Below are 19,235 nucleotides of genomic sequence, written 5' to 3' on the forward strand. Positions count from 1 at the left end.
TTGGTGACAGAAAAGTAGAGAGAAAGGACAAAAATAAAGAGTGGGGGAAATAAGGACATTCTGTCGTAAGGGGCAGAGAACTGGGCTGGGAATTTACGTGTTCTTTTTTTCTGTAGTAATATCGATTTATTAGAGGTAGACAAGGCATTAGACCAACATAAAAAAAGGAAAGTTCTTGTTGTGTCGAGCGTAATGGCACACTAGTCACTGCCTCGATATAAAGGGGGCACTCGTAGCATCTATCCATCCCTCCAACAATCGGGGCCCTTACTATCTTCTGAATAATCTCGACCATCACGTCACTTCCTTCAAACTGTGGCTTACATCCGCACGCGCTGCCACGAATCACAAGCCTACAGTCCTTTTGTTTTTGTACTTGGCCACTGTGTTCCCAGAAACAATCATTTACGAACAATATAGCGGTTTGCCTCACGTAGAATTCGGCGTAGCCTAACTAAGCTCTAATAGACAGCATGATTAACACAATAAACATCGATTTTCGCTTCTTTTAGCAAGTCTCCATAGCTAGTTCAATTGCGACAGCAATCAAAGGGACACTCGCGGCGGGGTCTAGCCGTCGGCTACGGGAACCCTCGCAAAGCAAAATGGTCCAGAAGAAAATTTGTCCGAAGTATGCGAAAGGGTATTTGAACCTGCGAAACCTCACTGCGCAGCAGGACGCGTTAAAGGGGTCGTGAACCACTTTTCCAAGTAATGATCTAATGACCTCAGTTTCGGAGTTTACCGCCTCCCGAATCGATTGCCGCAAAAATATCTGGAATCCGTCAAGAACGAGCGGAGTTATGGGTGTTTGGCACACGTTCTCAGCGCTTTCTCTCATTTCTCGTGCCGACGAGCGCACTGGAAGCTACACAGGGAGGGATGGCACGCGGGAAAGAAGTTACGTCAGCGCGCGTCATGAAACGCGATCGCTCTGCCGCTGTGATTCGCATGCGCGAGGGCGGCTACAGTGTAATGTTAGCAGACTGAGGAGTGCGGCGCCGGCAAGTGGCGGCAGCCCGACACAAGATGCGCATCTGATCCGAACGCCGCTCTCGATTTATGTCGGCTATCGGCCAATGAGGATGCTATGTCTTTTGCGACACGGAGAAGCAGATACGCGACGTCAACCGGTAAATGCCCCGCCCACCGACGAGAGTGAGAACCGGCCTCTGTTTGAAAAGAGGGCGCCTGAGAAAACAGCAACTTCGCGCTCCACTTGTAGCCTTTGCGCGGCGCGCACAACTCCAATATTTGGCTGAAAAGTTCATAGCCGTGTCAGCTTTCCGCAGGAACCAAGCCCGAGGTGTGGTTCATGACACCTTTAAACGAATCGGTTACGAAGGCACACATTCAAATTTGCTGTTTTCGCATACATAGCTTCGCCTTTGCGGTGAAACTGCGCTGTTTTTAAAAAGCTAATAAGAATAATCAGCTTGCTAGGAGCACTGAACACCAATATGCCTTTCTGTGACCAGCGATCTTTTTGATATTATTCATTGTTGGGGTTTGTCGTCGCAAGACCACGATATGATCACGAGAGACGCCGTAGAGGACTCCGTAAGTCTCGACAACCTGGGTTTCTTTGACCTGCACCTAAATCCAAGCACACGGGCCTCTAGCATATCACCTCTACATCGAAATGCGGTCGCCGTGGCTAGGATTCCATACCGCGACCTTCGGGCCAGCACTTGAGTATCAAAACCACTAGGTCACCGCGGAAGATATGTCTTTTAGAGATTGTACGAAATTTTGCGGATTCGGAACGCGGCAACTACCTAATATACGGCCCCTGAAGGGGGCGAGCAATAACATTATGAAGGCAGCTTTCCGCTAAGGCAACCTATGCATTAATTCAATTGCACGTTTTTAGAAGCGAGTTGCTTGGTTTTGAATTGCCCGATGGGGCGAGTCCTGAAGGCATAATTACCGAAGGTCCGGTTAGCTATGCTGCCCAAGCTCCTAATTGGACGGAGGGAACGAAGCGAAAGATTTGTTCGCTTGAAGCATGCAGAAGTTTCGGCGTGCACTCTCGACAACATCAAGGCTGATTAGATGGTGAGCCTGCGGTTAGCAATCTATTATGTTCCAATAATTGGTTAACGCAGCGACCCGTCTGTACTAGGTAGAAGCGGCCGCAGCGAAAAGGAACCCAATATACGACACCTCTACGGCAATCAGTAAATTAATATGCACTGATGGGCTAGTTGTTGAGCCATGATTTTCGAACAGGCAGCGCACAAAGGGCAACAAGTACGTACACATAAAAAGACGCAAACAAAAGCGCTGTACTGCAACTGGTGATTTATTGTCGAAAGACCCGGCTTATGTATGTGAACAGGCACATGCGCTCTGACAGCAGTGGATACTATGAGGACCAGAAAAACACGAGGAAACCGCACAAATAAAGGCACAACAAAAAAAAACAATAAAAAACCGTGGTTCTGATAAAAAATTTGCCACACAGTATGTGGTTATATACCAAGGTATCGGCGCGCTTTTTCAGAGAACACAACCGAGGGGCAACTGACACACTTATCTTTCCATTTGTCAATTTCCATGGCCTCGATTACCTCTCTGGTTTCCTTCTTACGTTCCTTGCGCACAATCTCCGTACCTGTTAAAGTGGGAGCACAGCCACAATCCCTACGATGGAAGGCCAAATGCCCAGAACCTTTTGCTGCAAAATGGCGGTTGTGTTCCGTTAGCCGTTTGTTTATGCACCTGCCCGTCTGACCAATATAAACCTTGTTACAGTTCAGAGGGATCTTGTAGGTCACCTCTTCTGTGCATGCGACGCAGGGCTTGCGGTGCTTGATTTCACACGATTGCGTATGTTTCTTAGCGCCGTTCACCTTTTGCACAGGCCCGACAATCGCACTGGTGCCGAGAACACAATGTCGACACTGGCTTTCCGGCCTATCTTTCGCAGACTGTGCGAAATAGCGTGCACCTATATATAGGGTATCAACACCGTACTCCGGTGGTTCCTGCTTGCGGCAACACTTGTTTTCTATTTTTGCAAGCCTTCTGCGACCATAAGCCGGGTCTACATAAGCCGGGTCCTTCGACAATAAATCACCAGTTGCAGTACGGCGCATGTGCTTGCGCCTTTTTATGTGTACGTATTCGTTGCCCTTTGTGCGCTGCCTATTCGAAAATCAGTAAATTAGTTTGTTGGTTTCCGAAACAAATATGGGTCCACTTCTCTTAGGGGAGTAGCTCCTCTTAGTCTAACCTTGTCACGCGTCCGTTGTCCGGCGTATCTCCCGGCAGCCGGCAGGGCAGTAAACGGCAGTATCTGTCCGGTGGTGGTGGTGGTGGTGTGCGGCGTGACCACCCTTACTGCGCATGCGGATACCCTCTCCACACACCTCCTCTCCACTCCCCCTCACCATTCCTCATGTCCTCTACCCCTCTCCCATTTCCCTCTCCACTCACCCTCTCACCTTCCCCTCTCCCCTTCCCCTCTCCCATTCTCCTCTGCACTTCCCCTCCCCCTTTCCACTCTTCCTCTGAAACGCGGGCTAGACATGCCGAAATTCTCTCCTGCGCAACGCCGCGATGAGCTCGAGCGCATGCGCGTCCCCTCCCCTTCTCTCTCCTCTCCTACGCTGCCCCCCTCTCGCCCGCCTGTCGACCGCGTTCCCCGCTCGCCGTGTGAGAATTAACGGCCAGGCTAGATGGAAGATACGACGCGCGTAGCGTCCCTCTTCGCGTTCCACGACGCGAGGTCGGTAGCATGCCCAACGAACGCCAACGGAACGCGATCGTGGAAGTGCTCCGGCTTCGCATCGCCTCATGGCTACGGTCCCCCCCCCCCCCCTATCTTGCCTCGCGGCGCTGCGGCGCCGATGCAGGCAGCGTCGCGAGGCAGCGTCGCGGCAGCGTCTTGATTGAAAAAACCGACCGCTCGCGCTGCACAACCGTTCACTGACCACCCCGTATATATAGGCACTGGATTTTGACCTCCAAGGTAGTGCGTGTGTGCGATTTCTCCTGTGCGTGATTAAACAATTAAAATTCAAAGCGTACATGTAAAATTAAAGTGAGCTGCAAGTCGTCATAACTCTCATCGAACCTTTAGTATAAACGCGCCCGATCTCACGTCGGTGAGGATGTACTGGGCAGAATTCATGGAAGATTCACGGTTTACCGATGAACCTCCGCAGCTTCGCCCACTCATCATAATTCACTCCGTGGATATGCTGTGATTTTTTATACTACCCGCTCATTCTTTCTCTGCACAGTTGCATATACGTTACCTAGCTTATTGAGAGCCGCAAAAAAAAAGAAAACATTAACGCCGTATCTAGCTCCCGTTTTCTTTAGCCGAAATTCGATGAATGCGCAGTTTTATACGGGCTCAGCAATGAAGAGACGCGTCTAAAGGTCGAGGCTTCGAATATCGATTATATGTTGGTAGCGCATGCGTGAGCCAATAACTTGCACAAAAAAGAAACCAAATGCCTCGACAGTTGTCCATCTCTTGCACGGTTGCGCTTTAAAGACGTACACAAGAGCACGAGACACACACTGCTGTGTGCCTCTGTGCCACTGCTCTTCTCTGCGTCTTTAATGCGCAACAGTGGACGAGTAATGGCAAAATAACAAGCCCAAGTAGACACCTTTCTAAAGTGACCTTTCACGTAGACTAACACGCGTGCTCGATTGATGGCTATTGTCATTTGCCTTGGCGTGCGCAGGTAGGTTTCTGTGTCTACCTTTTTTCCCGCCGCTGTGCGCCTTTTTCAGCTGCGAGTCGGCGTTCACTCTTCTCTCTTGTGTGCGTGTTTGCGTGCCCTGTCTTTTGAACGAAAAGGAAGGGGAATTTGAGGACTCATTTTTCATTGTGAGGCCCAACCTTAATGAAAACCGACAGACAACAAAGCCGATAGGGGATGTTTCTTGTGAATCGTGAATCCCGCGTAAAGATAACATCAACAAGCTTATACTCAAGACTGGTACCGATATGCACTTCTTTAGAACGTCGTCAATTAAGAAGAGAAACGGCACGGTGTGCGCTTTCAAACGCGTGCGTCCCACTGGCCTCTGTATGGCTCTATAAAGGCACGACATTCGCCCGTCGAAATCGTGTCCTTTCTGCAACGCGTACTGCAGCAGTTTTGTTTGTCGGTGCTCTAGAAATCGAAGCAGTCGGCGGCGAAGAAATCCCGTTGGTGCATGTGGAAGCAGCACTACACCGATGAGCCGGCGCACGCTAATACGAGGCGAAAGGCAAAGAACGTAACTGCGTCTAGGGTAGGGTGTACTATAGAACATCGGCGACGCCAGCGCGACCAGTGTCCCTCGCTGGTATCGAGACGCTTTAACCATGAGCTCCGATATCGCACGTAATCTCGGAGTAAGCGATACTTACTAACCGTCGATCGTGACGATTACTTCTTTTCACTTCTCACAGACGGAGGCACCGCCCCGCCCCGCCCCGCCCCGCCCCGCCCCGCCCCGCACCGCCCCGCCTACCTACACCGCCAACAGAGAGCACCCTGCGAGAGGGAATGTGTGAAAGATATAAGGCGCGGTCGTGGAGTGTCCAGCAACTGCCAAGGTAGCTTAGTCGGCTGAGCGTCGGGCGCTTGCCGTCGCGGCCGTAAGATCGTGGGTTCGATTCCCAGCGGCGGATCGTTTTCTTGGTTTTTTATTTCTTTCTCACCCGTTGGCGTCCATTTTATCAACGTCATATCCGTAACGGAAGTACTTGTTGGACCCCGGCATAAAACACTTTCGTGTTATAAAGAAAAACAAAATTAAAAAATGTGCAGGATTGAACGGAGTTTGAACCTGGGCCCTCTGCGTGGGAGCCCAGTATTCTACTTGATGCGGAACAAACGAGCGCTATGGATCGGCGACATAGGCAAGAGGCACACAGGACAGGCGCTCATTTCAACTGAGGTTTATTGAGCAAACATGAAACATTTTTACCAGCAACCAGCAAGAGCGATAACATTTGACAATCATCCACCCGATAACAAAAGTGCAGAGACCTCTCCAAAAAGCCACCTCATGGCCGCGCACCAACGCTGAATCAGCTTCCTACCGCTCAAAGGCGATAGAAAACTTAGAAGGGTAGCAGCTTGGGCTAGTTGGTATGTCATGACGAAATTGTATAGCGCGAACGGGGTACTTGGACAGACAGAAAAAAACGATGACGGGCGCTAACTTCCAACAGATTTCATTAAGCTGAATCGAACATTTATATATGGCACAAAATGCAAAAGATGAACATATGACCGAGGATGCGCTAAGCGGAAAACGTTAAGGCAGACGCTGCGCAATCAAAAACAAACAAAGCAAAACAAACAGAAGCATGAAATAAAGCAAACCCGGTCAGTGCGTGCGTGCGCCAGTGCTTCCTAGGAAACTTAATTCCTTGTCAGAGAGGGCTCCGGATGGCTTACTAACACACATGCCATGCTCGCTTGCCATGTGCGCAGCCTCAACAATCATTCGGGTGCGATCATTCCTGTCATATTGTAAGAAAGAAACTTAGCGCAATTTATAATTTCCACAAAGCACTCACAGAATCACACACGCGCACACTCAAGACACACACACCACACACAGTGCTGTGTGTGGTGTGTGTGTCTTGAGTGTGTGCGTGTGTGATTCTGTGAGTGCTTTGTGGAAATTATAAACTGCGCTAAGTTTCTTTCTTACAGTATCACGAGTTACCAACTAGCCCAACAACAAGTTTTAATAATGATCATTCCTGTGTTTATACACAGTGACTGTGCGCTCAAAAAGGGGCGAACATTTACAAGACGTACAGTGTTGTGCCAGAAACCCGTCTTTGTCATTTTTTACGTTGTTAGCGTGTTCACTTATCCGGTCATTAATACACCTACCCGTCTGACCGATGTAGCATGCACCACAGGAGAGAGGAACCTTGTACACAACTTCACGTGCGCATTGCACGTACCTGGTCCTGTGCTTCACACCACATGCGGCAGACGATTGTTGCCTCAGAGGGCTAGTGAATTTCGCAAGACTGATTAGCTTAAAGGGGGCAGAAAAACCTACACGAATGCCAGCGCGTTTTCCAATCGTTTTAAGCCTGTGGGATATTTGATGCTTATACGGAACAACAGCTATCTTTTCCCGCTGTTGAGTTGTGCTACCCGCTGCCAGAGCTTGCTCCCTCTCCCGTCCTGCCTTACTGGTCCGGTAGATGGATTCTGCTACCGACGCGATGAAAGCCTCTGGAAAGCCTGAAGCCTTGAGTCGGGCTACCTGTGCATTGAAGCTCGCAGAAATATTATGTTGGCAAGTTTTTTGCAAAGCGTTGTACGTCTTGTAAATGTTCACCCCTTTTTGAGCGCACAGTCACTGTGTATAAACACAGGAATGATCGCACGCGAATGATTGTTGAGGCTGCGCAGATGGCAAGCGAGCATGATATGTGTGTTAGTAAGCCATCCGGAGCCCTCTCTGACATGGAAATAAGTTTCCTAGGAAGCACTGGCGCGCGCACGCACTGACCGGCTTCGCTTTATTTCATGCTTTTGTTTGTTTTTGATTGCGCAGCGTCTGCCTTAACGTTTTTCGCTTAGCCCATCCTCTGTCATATGTTCATCTTTTTCATTTTGTGCCATATATAAATGTTCGTTCCTGCTTAGTAAAATCAGTTTGAAGTTAGCGCCCATCCTCGTTTTTTCGATAGAAAACGTCCAAGATTAAAGACCATGAAACACTTGCATTAAAAATAAACCTACAAAGACGTATCCGCACTCACCAAGCCTTAACATTGAAACCCATAAGAAAGCGAGCGCCATCTGACTAAACAGGCCGTCAACAAACCATCCTAACAAGGTGGAAACCATCTACCTCACCATTCAGGAAAAACATTTTTTGTGGGCTAAAAACTCTGCGCATATGGTGAACGGAACTAAAAAATGCTTACCCAAAAGCCGCGTAATAAAAGAAATAGTTGTGACAACAGCATAAAAAATAAAAAAAACAAAATTTGAAAATATAAGAGTCGCGTCAAAAACGATAAGAAAACCAACAATAGGTCATTAACAATGCTTAAACAACAAGGAGCTGCAGCAGAAAAACAGTGGAAAACGATGTAATTAAAAAAATAACCCGCTCAGCCCTAGTAACAAGGACAACAGCAAGAAAACAGCTACGCCAAAGAAAGGAAGCTTACTGCTTACCTTCTGGGAAGGCGACTTCCTTGTCACAGAGTGTGATAGAAGGTACACAAGTGCACTTCTCACCGGACTTGTAGATATAGAATGCTTCTACGATTTCCCTTTCTGTTCTATCATGTGAACGCTTGAGGAAGGCAGCGGGCGCAAACTCCGGAATGCAACCACACCTTTTACAATGCTTCGAAAGGTGGCCACCAGTGTTATTCTTGATTGACAAACTATGCTCTCTCGCCCTTTCATTGAAACATGTCCCCGTTTGCCCTATGTACACCTTATCGCAGCTCAAAGGAGCGCGGTACACAACGTTCGCTGCGTATGCAGTGAACTGAGTGGCATGCCGCTCGGAACACTGTGTGCGACCACCATTAGAAACGAGAGTGCAAATTTTTTAGAGTTTGCATGGCGTTGAAAACACAACATTGACGTGGTGCCTCGACATAACTTTTTTCAAAATATGGGAATGCGATGGATATAAGGAACAGCTACGGTTTTCTGTCTTTCATTAGTACTATTGTTAGTTGTACAAGTGCACTTCAGCTTCTGCAGTAGGGACTCAGACACACTGTTGACCAACCATGCGGGAACTCAGCTGCTTTTAGACGATTGACCTGGATTGCAAGCACTTTTCTCATTTCATGATGATAGGATTTTTCCAAGGCCGCTTTTACACAAGTCGTGGCAGTCCCTCTTTTCATAAGCTTTGAGTGGGCACTGTCAAATGGCAACAAACCTTTCTTGGGCCTGGGATTATACATCCAGCATAAATGATTTGGCTTAAAAATAAGTTTTAAATCTAGAAATTGAATGGTGTTCCGCTCTACCGTTTCCCAGGTAAACTTAAGTCCTTCAGCGGATCTTTAGAATAGGTTCAAACTACCTGCAGTAATATTGTCGGGAACCGGTCCTTCTACATCACTGAATATCAGCAGGTAATCATCCACGTATCTAAATGCTTCTACAACCTGAAAAACGCCAAGTTTGGGTGCGATACGCTTGTTTACACAGGATAGAAAAATGTCGCAAAAAACAGGTGCGACTGAAGACCCAATACATATTCCCGATTTTTGCACATAATGTTGACCTTTAAAGCTAATAGCTGTCGACTCAAGGTAAAACTGGAGAATTTAAAGGAAGTTTTCACAGCTCACCCCCGTTGCGTTCTGGAAACCAATCGCATCGTTCCCGTCAATCAGATCTCGTAACGCACGGAATAGTCCCGCCTGAGGAATGGAGTAAAACAGTTCCTCGACGTCAACGGACAACCCAGTGGAGCCGGACACATCACTGAGACCTTTAATGATGTCAAGTGAACTTTGCACTAGGAACGGGTCTTCTATCACCAATGAACTAAGGTGCTGCTGTAAATACCGGCTCACAAGGCCTTGCCAGGATCCCTTTTCTATGACGATGGTCCTAAGCGGACATTCCGGCTTGTGCGTTTTGCCTGTGAAGAAGGCTTACAAGGCACTTGTTTCAGACTTCTCAACCTTTTTCCCGAGCGATTCCAGGTTGAAGTTCGCCAGCATCCGGACTGCGTTCCTTTTTTGAGACCTTGCATTGAAATCACAAAACTTGAAGTTCTTCATTACCTCCGCTAAGGCCTTCTCTTCAAACATGCCCTGAGGCATCAGAATGAAACCACCTTCTTTGTCAGCCTGGATTACTGCAAGATCTCGCTCACGCAGAGTATTGGCTACATACCCTAAAGGAGGCTTCTTCGTGGAACCAGTGGCCGCATTTGTCATCACGCAGCTCAAGGCGTCACTGGTAGCACATTCCCTTTTCTGAAAGCTGGAGCGAGTTGCTGCTCGTCGAGCCATTGAGAGGATTTCAGGGCCTGTCCTGTGTGCCTCTTGTCTGTGTCCCCGTTACATAGCGCTCGTTTGTGCCACATCAAGTATGAACCAACTTGCCCAAACACAAGTCTTGCTAACCCAGTATTCTACCATCGTGTAATGCCGGGTCTTGAGACTGCTTTGCAAAAAGACCCTATGAAGGCTTCATGTCGGAAAGGAGCCACATTTACATATGTAACATAGCGCGGTAGAAGAGTCGCACAACGCAAATTGTGTAACCAGACGTCACACAATGCGAATTGCGCAAAGAGTAGGTTGTTGAATGCTTCCAACCCATTACAAAGGACTCTGCCATAATTCTTCATCGTCATCTGGCACAGCATCAACAAAGTGCACATAATGCACTTTGTTATGCTGTAGATCAACAAAGTGCATAAGTGTTAGCGGGTACCACGGTTCTCCGCAGAATGACGAAAAATGGCAGAGTGGCTGCTTCTCTGCTTTCCAAAGTTATGATGATTTATAGCGTAGTGGATTCCTCACAAGCGCACTTCTATTAGTTGACAAGGAAGCCCATAAGGGCCCCATGATCCATTTCCTCAAGGTTCCAGTAAAATTATTTCCCTCTGTCTCTCTCTTTCTCACTTTAACGTATGTTATATAGCGTGGTGGCAGAGTGAAATAACGACCAGGCGTCATAGAATGCGAATGACGTAACTAGTGGGTCGTTTAAAGCTTTTAACCCATTACAAAGGCCTCAGCCATAATGCTTCATCGTCATAAGCCGTCGCATCAACAAGGTGCACATAATGTCTTACAGATGGTACCTCGCTTCTCCGCAGAATGAAGAATAATCGCGTATCATTAACGCAGCGGCCGGTTCGGCCTCGACGATCAATAACGCTGCGGCCAGTTCGGTCTATGTACGACTTGCCACCGCTGAAATGAACTTCAAAACAACGCCCACCATGCAACGCATAAACGACCGGGCGTGCGTAATTTTGCATGAAAGCTTGGCTTTCTACGATGAAATATGGGCACAAAGCTTGGACAGCGTCTTGGGTGCCGAGAAAACCACAGGAACTTTACGCCTGTTAGCAACTTTTTTCAAATTGGGGTCTCTTTTTCCTTCACGGCCTCGGGCAGCCTTCTTCATCCTTTGAACGCCTGGAGCAAAGCTTCGCATACACTGGTTAAGACCGCCGAAGGGAAGCAGGCGTCACCAGCCTTAAAATCTCTACCCGAAGACTGTCCTCGATGGCATGCACGCTCGACTTCAACAACGAAGACCGGAGACACAGTTTCGCAATCGCCCTTTTCTTGTCACAGTTTTTCAGTGATCAGGCTCATAAGGCAGGAGGTCCTTACGGGCACGGGGGCTGTGCATCCAGCCTGAATGTGTAGCGTTTAGTAACAGGTTAATTTCTAAAGACTGCAAATGATTGTCTTGACGTACCTCATGCGCAAACGTCAAGCCTTCGCCAATCGGTTTAAACGCTGACAAAACATTCTTTACATCATCACAAGCGGTGAATTAGTTAGAGATGTTTAGAAATACAAGAATATCTTAAAAGTCACAGTTTCACCGCAAGGGCGAAGCAATGAATGCAATAGCAACAAATTGTGGTGCTACACGAAATGAAGCTGGCAGCCAACTGCTTTGTATCCGATCTCGCGTAACTACAAAACGTTTGTGTAAGAGAATACGGCCACTCCAGGGAGCGATGCTGTCCGCATAGTCTCTTCGCGTTGAGAGCGCAGCACGTAGAAGGGTATACGAGCCGCCCGCTGTGATGGCTTTCGAGATAGCGCGCGCGCCAGCGATCCCGACCGCGCCCTTACATTAAAAGTTCAAAGTTGCTCCTCGCGCGACACTCCCCCCCCCCTCGCGTCTTCGCGTCTTTTAAGGCTCGTTAAAGACGGGCGGGACGTTTCCTGTCTCCTTCGACCGCAGGCCTCCCGAGCGGGGTGATGTTATCGCATGCACCCAACGAGCGACGGAAATGGGCCGGCTCGTTTGAACTCTGCTTCCGCCGCGTTCGTCGCCCCCGCTCGCGCGCTTTTACCCGCGATGGAACATACAGTGCACGGGGGGATCTTATCAGCTTGGACTTCATACAGGAAGGACATGACGGCAACGGCGACGGCAAAAACCCGTCGAGACTGTCCATATAATAGCTATCGCAATAAACTCAGGGAAAAAGATCCGAGTCGGGGGTTTTAGCAGCGAGCGGCTGGTCAATACATCACAGAAGTTGCACAGGACAGGAGCTACACATGAACAAAGGAAAGTGCCTTCGGTAATATTCCGTTAAGGTATTCACCAACTCGCCAACGCTACACTATGCGAATATTATTACTCGCCAATAATGTTGTTGATAAGGTGGCGTTGTTGGAATGCGTCTTCAACCTTTTGCGCGCCTAAAGATGCCACTGTGGTTCTCTTCTTGAGCGCAAAATTAAATGTTCACTTGAAGTGAAATTTGTTAGGGATCGTGGGCATTCTTATCAAGTTATTGCGAACACGTCATCTGTGCACACCAGGCACCGAGACATCGCCTTCTACTACAACGCGCCTATTTGAGGTTTCAGGCGCACCCCGCCCCGAACGCACTCATTATATTTTAGATACGCTGGTCGACTTGTAAGACATATCCAAGATAATGTTAAAATTACGCGTCATTAGTTTGTTGCTTAGTTATTTTTACCGATCAAATATCAAACCAAGACAAGCTCAGAGGACGAAAGTGGCGGCTTGAAGTGAAGACAATCTTTGAAGCCATCGTTTCGAGCAATATGGTTGTCCTTGTCAGGGGAGGGCAGTGTCAAATTAAGTTACTGTCTTCATAAAAACATGGCCACCTCTGGAAATGTTGGCTCCAGCGACATTTCTTGTTCAACAATTTTTCGTCTCTCATATATATTGCTCTAGATGTTTTGTTACAGTGCGTGACATTTCTCATTAAGCCGATTGATTCCCTGTTTTAAACTGATATCAATTGATTCCGTTTTAAGTGCAGCGTCTAATTGCGCTTACTACTTCAGTAAATGACCAGGTGTCATAATTAAGCGACTCTAGAGTGCTGCTGAGCTATTTTCAGTGTGAAGCAAACTTATTCTTGGGGTAGTTTGTGCATATTAACGAAAGGAATAAGGAGCCAACGAGACAAAAAAGGAAGTGACACGGCGGCGTTTACTAAGAACTGATCAGTTGGCAGTAAACGTCTGTTTGTGTCACGTAATGTGTTTTTCTCGTTGGCGCCTAATTCCTCACGTTTCAATATGAACAGTGGGTGAGCCGCTTCGCGCCTTCATTACATACCATCGGGGAGTTAGGAATAGTGCAGCTTTCATAACGTGATCATGATAACATTAGCGGGGTGAAAAAAACGCCAGGCCTGCGCTGAAACCGCAGCACAGTCACAGCGAAAGCTGGAAGAGCGGCGTTTCTAGAGCCCGTTAAGCTCTCTTGGGGCGACAATACGAGTGCACTAGAAAGGTACCCACTACGCCATAAATCACAATTTTTGTGAAGTTGGGAAGCACCTACTAAGCCATTATTCGTAGCGAGGCACCAGCTACACGTCTATAAGGCATTATGTGCACTTTGTTGACGCGACGACTGATGACGATGAAGAATTATGGCTCAGCCCTTTATAATGGGTTGGAATCTTTAAACGGCCCACCAGTTATGTAATTTGCATTGGGTGACGCCCGGTTGCTATTTCCCTCTCCCGTCATGCTGTATGACATACGTTAACGTGGGAGAGAGACGGGGAGGGGGGGCGAAGAACTTTACTGAGACCCCAAGGAATCACGCGCTTATGGGCTTCCTTGGCAACCAATACAAGTGCACTTGCGATGAACCCATTACGCTATAAATCACTGTAATTTTTTAGAAGTAGGGCAGCAGGCACTGTGCCATTTTTCGTCATTCTACGGAGAGCGTTGGTACCTGCTAAACGCATGTAAGGCATTATGCGCACTTTGTTGATGCTGTGCCTGATGACGATGAAGAATTATGGCAGAGCCCTTTTTAATGGGTTGGAAGCATTCAACAACCTACTCGTTGCGCAGTTCGCATTGTGTGACGCCTGGTTACAAAATTCGCGTTGTGCGACGCTTGGTGCTTATTTTACTCTTCTACCACGCTATATTGCATATGCTAATGTGGTTCCTTCCCGACATGAAGCCTGTATAGGACCTTTTTGCAAAGCTGTTTCAAGCACCGGCATGGCTCAGAGGTTGAATACTGGGCTCCCACGCAGAGGGCCCAGGTTCGAACCTCGCTCCATCCTGGAATTTTTTCTTATTTCGTTTTTTTTTTCTTATTTCGAGCGATACTGGTTACGGACTCCGGCGGCGGCGGCGGACAACTAAGGCGCCACAAACGGCCGGTGAAATGATCTCATAACAGCTTTCGCTGTAAAAAATTTTAATGCACGTAAGCTCCTCAAGATCAACTAAACTTCATTGCCTGCCAGCCTTGCCGGCTGTCTGTCTGTGCCTGTCTGTCATTCTGTTAGTCTGTCTGGCTGTCTGTTTGTCGGTTTGTGTCTGTGTCTGTCTGGCTGTTTGTCTGTCTGTGCCTGTCTGCCTGTCTGTGTGTCTGTCTGTGTGTCTCTGTGCCTGGCTGGCTGGCTGTGTCTGTCGGTTTGTTTGTCTGTGTCTGTCTGTCTGTCTCTGTCTATCTGTGTCTGTCCCCGTCATTCTGGCTGTCGGTCTGTCTGCCTTTCTGTCTGTGCCTGGTTGGCTCGCTGTGGTGTCAGTCTTTGTGTCCGTCTGTTTGTCTGTCTGGCCGGATGGCTGTCTGCCTATGTCTGTCTGTCTGTCTGCGCAATTATTTGTGTGGACAAACACATCATCCACAAACAGCAATTGCAAGTGCAAATACCATTAACATTTATCTGAACGCGCTGCCGTGCAACTGGGCCCAAAACGGAACTTGTCGCTACATCGGTATCAACTTGATTTTGATGTATGCAGCAACCGCCTACGTCACAGACTGTGTTTACTGCCATGCTCCTTGCGTCAGAACTATCCTGCTGTTCTCAACGCACCACTCCCGCACACATGTCGCTTGCGTCGCGTGATTGTTTTGTGTTGTCACGTAGCCAGGTGTGCTTTCTAAAAACATTGTGGCGGCACCTCTCACGGTGCTTTCTGGAACCGAAACTGCGAGTGGGCGCTGTGAAGTCTGAAATAATAAGCGCCACGCGCTCGAGTGAATGGAGCTTGCGGACCAGAAAGGATGGCTATTAGCCTCTCATTGCAAGAACAAGAGCAAGAAACAAAATTTTTGTTCATACTCCTTAACTACCACCGCCATCGCAATTTCAAACTGCCAAAGTTAGATTTGTTCAACGTATTTACACTTGAAATTATTGCTTCCGTCCAGCGCTAGAGTCTTACGTAACTGAGCTGTGTTAATTTGTGCCCTCTTCTATAATCTGGTTTTTGCAGAACTATGAACAACGTCGTCGTTTTGGCAACAGCACTTATGTGCATCGGAATCATTGGCCTTCACGCTGTGAGAGCCGGCAGGCCTGGGACACTGGGAAGAGTGCGGCCTTCTGGAATAGCTGGACGGCGCTTCGCGTTTCTTGGACCTGATGGGATAGTTTACTCCAGTTCTCCTGACGATCTGGACAAGAGCACATCGTCCGAAGAGAAACGTCCCTCAAACGACCATCACCAATCAAAGCATCCACACCATGGGGCAAAGCACTCGCACCACAGTTACCACCAAACGGCATCACCTGAACTAAGTAAGGCCCACGCCGACACCACTCATAATCCTCAGGACCAACTGCCCCTACCTGGTGAGCCTATTATTAGGAAACCGGCTTTAGACAATCGTCCCGGTATCTCACCGGCTTACTTTCCCGTCATCAAGCCTCCTGTTCCTCCAAAATATCCCGATTTGGCCGAAACTGGAATTCGCCAAGAAGGAAAGTTCGATGACAAGGGGCCCAACAATGTGCCGTTTGAGCCAAAATCACCACCGCTGGATAAGTACCCGGATATATCCGAAAGCACAGCAACACTCAGCAATCGTCCACCTTCTCAGTACCCAGATGTGACCGATCAGGAACCGCCTTTGAAAGGCAATCGCCCCGACCTACCGCACCACACTCCTCTCAAATCTGGTACCGTGAATGGGCACATCGGAGGCGAGGAGCCACATTCGGCAAAAACTTCCAGCAACATTTACGACAGCCCTCTACCCGCGGCCACTGAAGCCAAACCTGATGTCGTGCCGCCACCTCCTACCGAGGGCGCGACGCCACCGTTGGTTCAAGTGCCAGCGAATGGACAATCGGAAACTCCGGATCTCGCGCTTCCATTAGGGAAAAACGTTCCTTCGGCTCCTGTTCCTCCTCAGCAATATCCTGATTTACCACAGAAGAACAAGGAGATCGTCCCGCCGATTGCAGCTGCTGCTCCTGCTGTGACGCCTTCTTCCTTGGGACCAACGTCGCCGGGGTGCCCCGTGTGCCAGTGTGCGTGCCCGCAGACACCGTATGGTGGAGGGTTCCCGGGTTTTCCTAATGTCGGGTTTCCAAACTATGGTGGGGGCTTTAATGGATACCCCAACGCATTCCCTCAGCCTTTCCCCGGTTATCCTGGTAGGTTCCCTCAGGGTGCCCCTCAAGGACCTCAAAACCAAGGGTACCCTGGTCAAGACAGCGCGCCAAATCCTGAGCGCGCTCTTTATCCTAATAAAAATGCTCCTCCGGGCCCCGGCTATATACAAGGACCTCAGAACTATCCAGGCTACCAGCAGATACCAAACGGTTACCCTCAAGGAGCTAGCCCGGCCGGCACCCAACGCCCTGGTCATGAAGAGCGACCTCCAAGCTTTTCTCAAGGCCGAGACAATACACAGCCTGGCCATCCGCAAGTGCCCATTTATGCACCAGGGTCACAAGGGTCTACACAGGAATTTCCCAATGTTCCCGAACACGGCAAAGTAGACGGCGAAAAATCACTCGGAAACCTGCCTGGCCCGAAACCGGACGCTAAGAGTCTAGATGTCGAGTCACCGCGTGATGACACCGTTCCTGCCGAGTCTCAATTCCTTTCTGAAGTCGTTTTGCCACCGGAAAAAGACTACCAGTCGTGCAGAGGCCCATCGTGTCCACACGTAAGTGTTCCGCCCGTGTAGTTGAGTCATCTAAGTATCGAGTGTTCATATTGTCAGGGCAACACACGTAGCCGGCACCGCCATTCAGATAAGAAGATCTCGATGTTCCCATTATGGGCGATAGAAGAAGTTGACTTCCTAAACATAATTAGGTGGTCCTTGCGTCTAGTGCACAAGCTGCTGCCTACTAAACAATGTCGCTATACATACAGGAACGCCTGAAGTCTGGCGTTTCGAGAACCGTACGATGAGCACATCAAAGTGGCATCAAACGTATATGATACAAAGTTTACAGTAACATGAATGCCAAGCACGCTTACATAATATCTGTTGAAGACAAAGAATTTTCCAGTTGATTTCTTCGGTTATCATGTGGCGCTTAGCAACCGGCCTTTGTAGAATCTTAGATAAAGACGAAGAACAATATCGGCAATAATAGATGAGCATTGCTTCGGAACTTTTCCTTTTGTTAGTGGGAAGGCTGTGGTAGATGTGAAAGTTTGTTTGATACATCGGGATGGCCGTTGAAGTGTTCCGAAAAATCTGAGAGAGAAAGCGTATTCCTGACGGTACCGATTACTTCTATGTATACTATCATCGCGCTCCTTCGAGCTGTCCTAATTGGCGACCAATGCTTTTCAGTATCATATTTCTAGGAAAGCTTCAAGTTGGGATAGTTGATTAGTGTGGTTGCGCTGATCTAAATCCACGAAGAAACAAGGACAAAAAGAAGCGGGAAAGAATGTGCGCACATACTTGACCTGCTCTCTTTGTCCTTCGTGTCTTTTGATCGGCACAACAACGCTAGGAAATCAAATTTCCAATTCCATCGTGTAATCGAGTGATTCTTCTTGCAGCGTAATGTTCACGGTCAAGCAGTAATAGGAGGCGCTCAGGTGGTTTGCGATTCATTGCCGAGATTCGCACATGTGTGCCTAATATTGATAAAGTCATTGCAGTTAAGCGAGGTCGCTCTATTATTAATTGAAAATAAGCAGAGTGACTATTACGATAGTTCGTGTGTCAGAAAAACTTCCCTAAGGTTATCCGACAAAGAACTGAAATTCTTGCGCATGCTGTAACAAAATCGTCATCTGATCTTGTTCGAGTGCCCTGTGTTGCTATCTTTGTTGTTTTGCTGTGTTTCGTTATCTTGCCCCTCGGGTGCTACGAGGGTAACGTCACGTGTATTAGAGAGATTTTTTTCTTTTCATCGGTCAAGGAATTAAATTTTATTGTAAGAGCGCTCGTGTGTCTTCCTTTGGTTCTTTCCTTCGTCACTAGCTCTCAACTACAGTTGAACTTGTATGTATCACGCAAAAAAAAAAAACGGAATTAGTTTGATACATCGGACGATTCGATAACAATGTTTATTGACGTTATTTGTTTTCAGCGCAAGTTGCTCTAGGCACTACTCCCGATAGCGTAAAAAACGTGCCTTGACGGCAGTACGTTTCTGTTTTCTATTTTTCTATTTTTCCGCGATTTGTAGTTGAGAAAGCGGGATTATATGCAGGGCCGGCTTATATGCGAGAAAATGTGACATCATTGTATCTAGCGCCTCACGATCTTCATACGCAGCTGTACGCATAGCTCGGCAGAAAAACTGGAGCTCACTCAGACTGCCTCAAAGAGTGCATTGTGTTCCAAGGGCTCACTCGAACTCGACAAAATTTTCCTGAACCAGCTGGACTAGACTCGCCCTCCCACATGCGCGCAGGTAAGTACCCTTTTGTGAGGGAAAGCGAACTTCTTCGGGCATTTCGCGCTGCCCGACATAATATATATCAAGTGTTCCGCCCATTTTTGCTTGGATTGAGCCGTGAATTTCTGTATGCATTGACGCTGAATAAGTGCCGTTCATGTTCAGTTCCTACGGTGGGCCATCAGACATAGTCTCTCACTCGAGTAAGTGTCCTTCTTTTGCCAAAGTGTTCTTCATGCATGTGTCGTAGGACTTCCGGCAAGAATCGGCGACGACAAGAGAAGCGTAAAGGAGTAAATCGTTCCCTACAGTTACTGATGTCGATGGTCGCAGAAGGGTTTTAGGCGGAGTCGTAAGTCTCTCCTGGAAGGCCTTTTTTTGCACAGCAGACGAAGTTCTGAACAAACAGCGTC

General features: G+C 48.1%; 1 protein-coding gene across 1 annotated transcript in view; it reads left to right on the forward strand.

Annotated features, from left to right (window-relative positions):
• LOC119400572 (proline-rich protein 36) overlaps window positions 1-19,235 on the forward strand; it is a 342,207-nt gene that overhangs the window by 53,344 nt on the left and 269,628 nt on the right. The window contains exon 2 of the mRNA XM_037667633.2: window positions 15,434-17,117. Within this exon, the coding sequence (XP_037523561.1) occupies window positions 15,438-17,117 (1,680 nt within the window). The 5' untranslated portion in view covers window positions 15,434-15,437. The remainder of the gene's footprint in view (window positions 1-15,433; window positions 17,118-19,235) is intronic.

This window comes from Rhipicephalus sanguineus, chromosome 7, assembly GCF_013339695.2.
Source record: "Rhipicephalus sanguineus isolate Rsan-2018 chromosome 7, BIME_Rsan_1.4, whole genome shotgun sequence".
NCBI classification, from domain to species: Eukaryota; Metazoa; Arthropoda; class Arachnida; order Ixodida; family Ixodidae; genus Rhipicephalus; species Rhipicephalus sanguineus.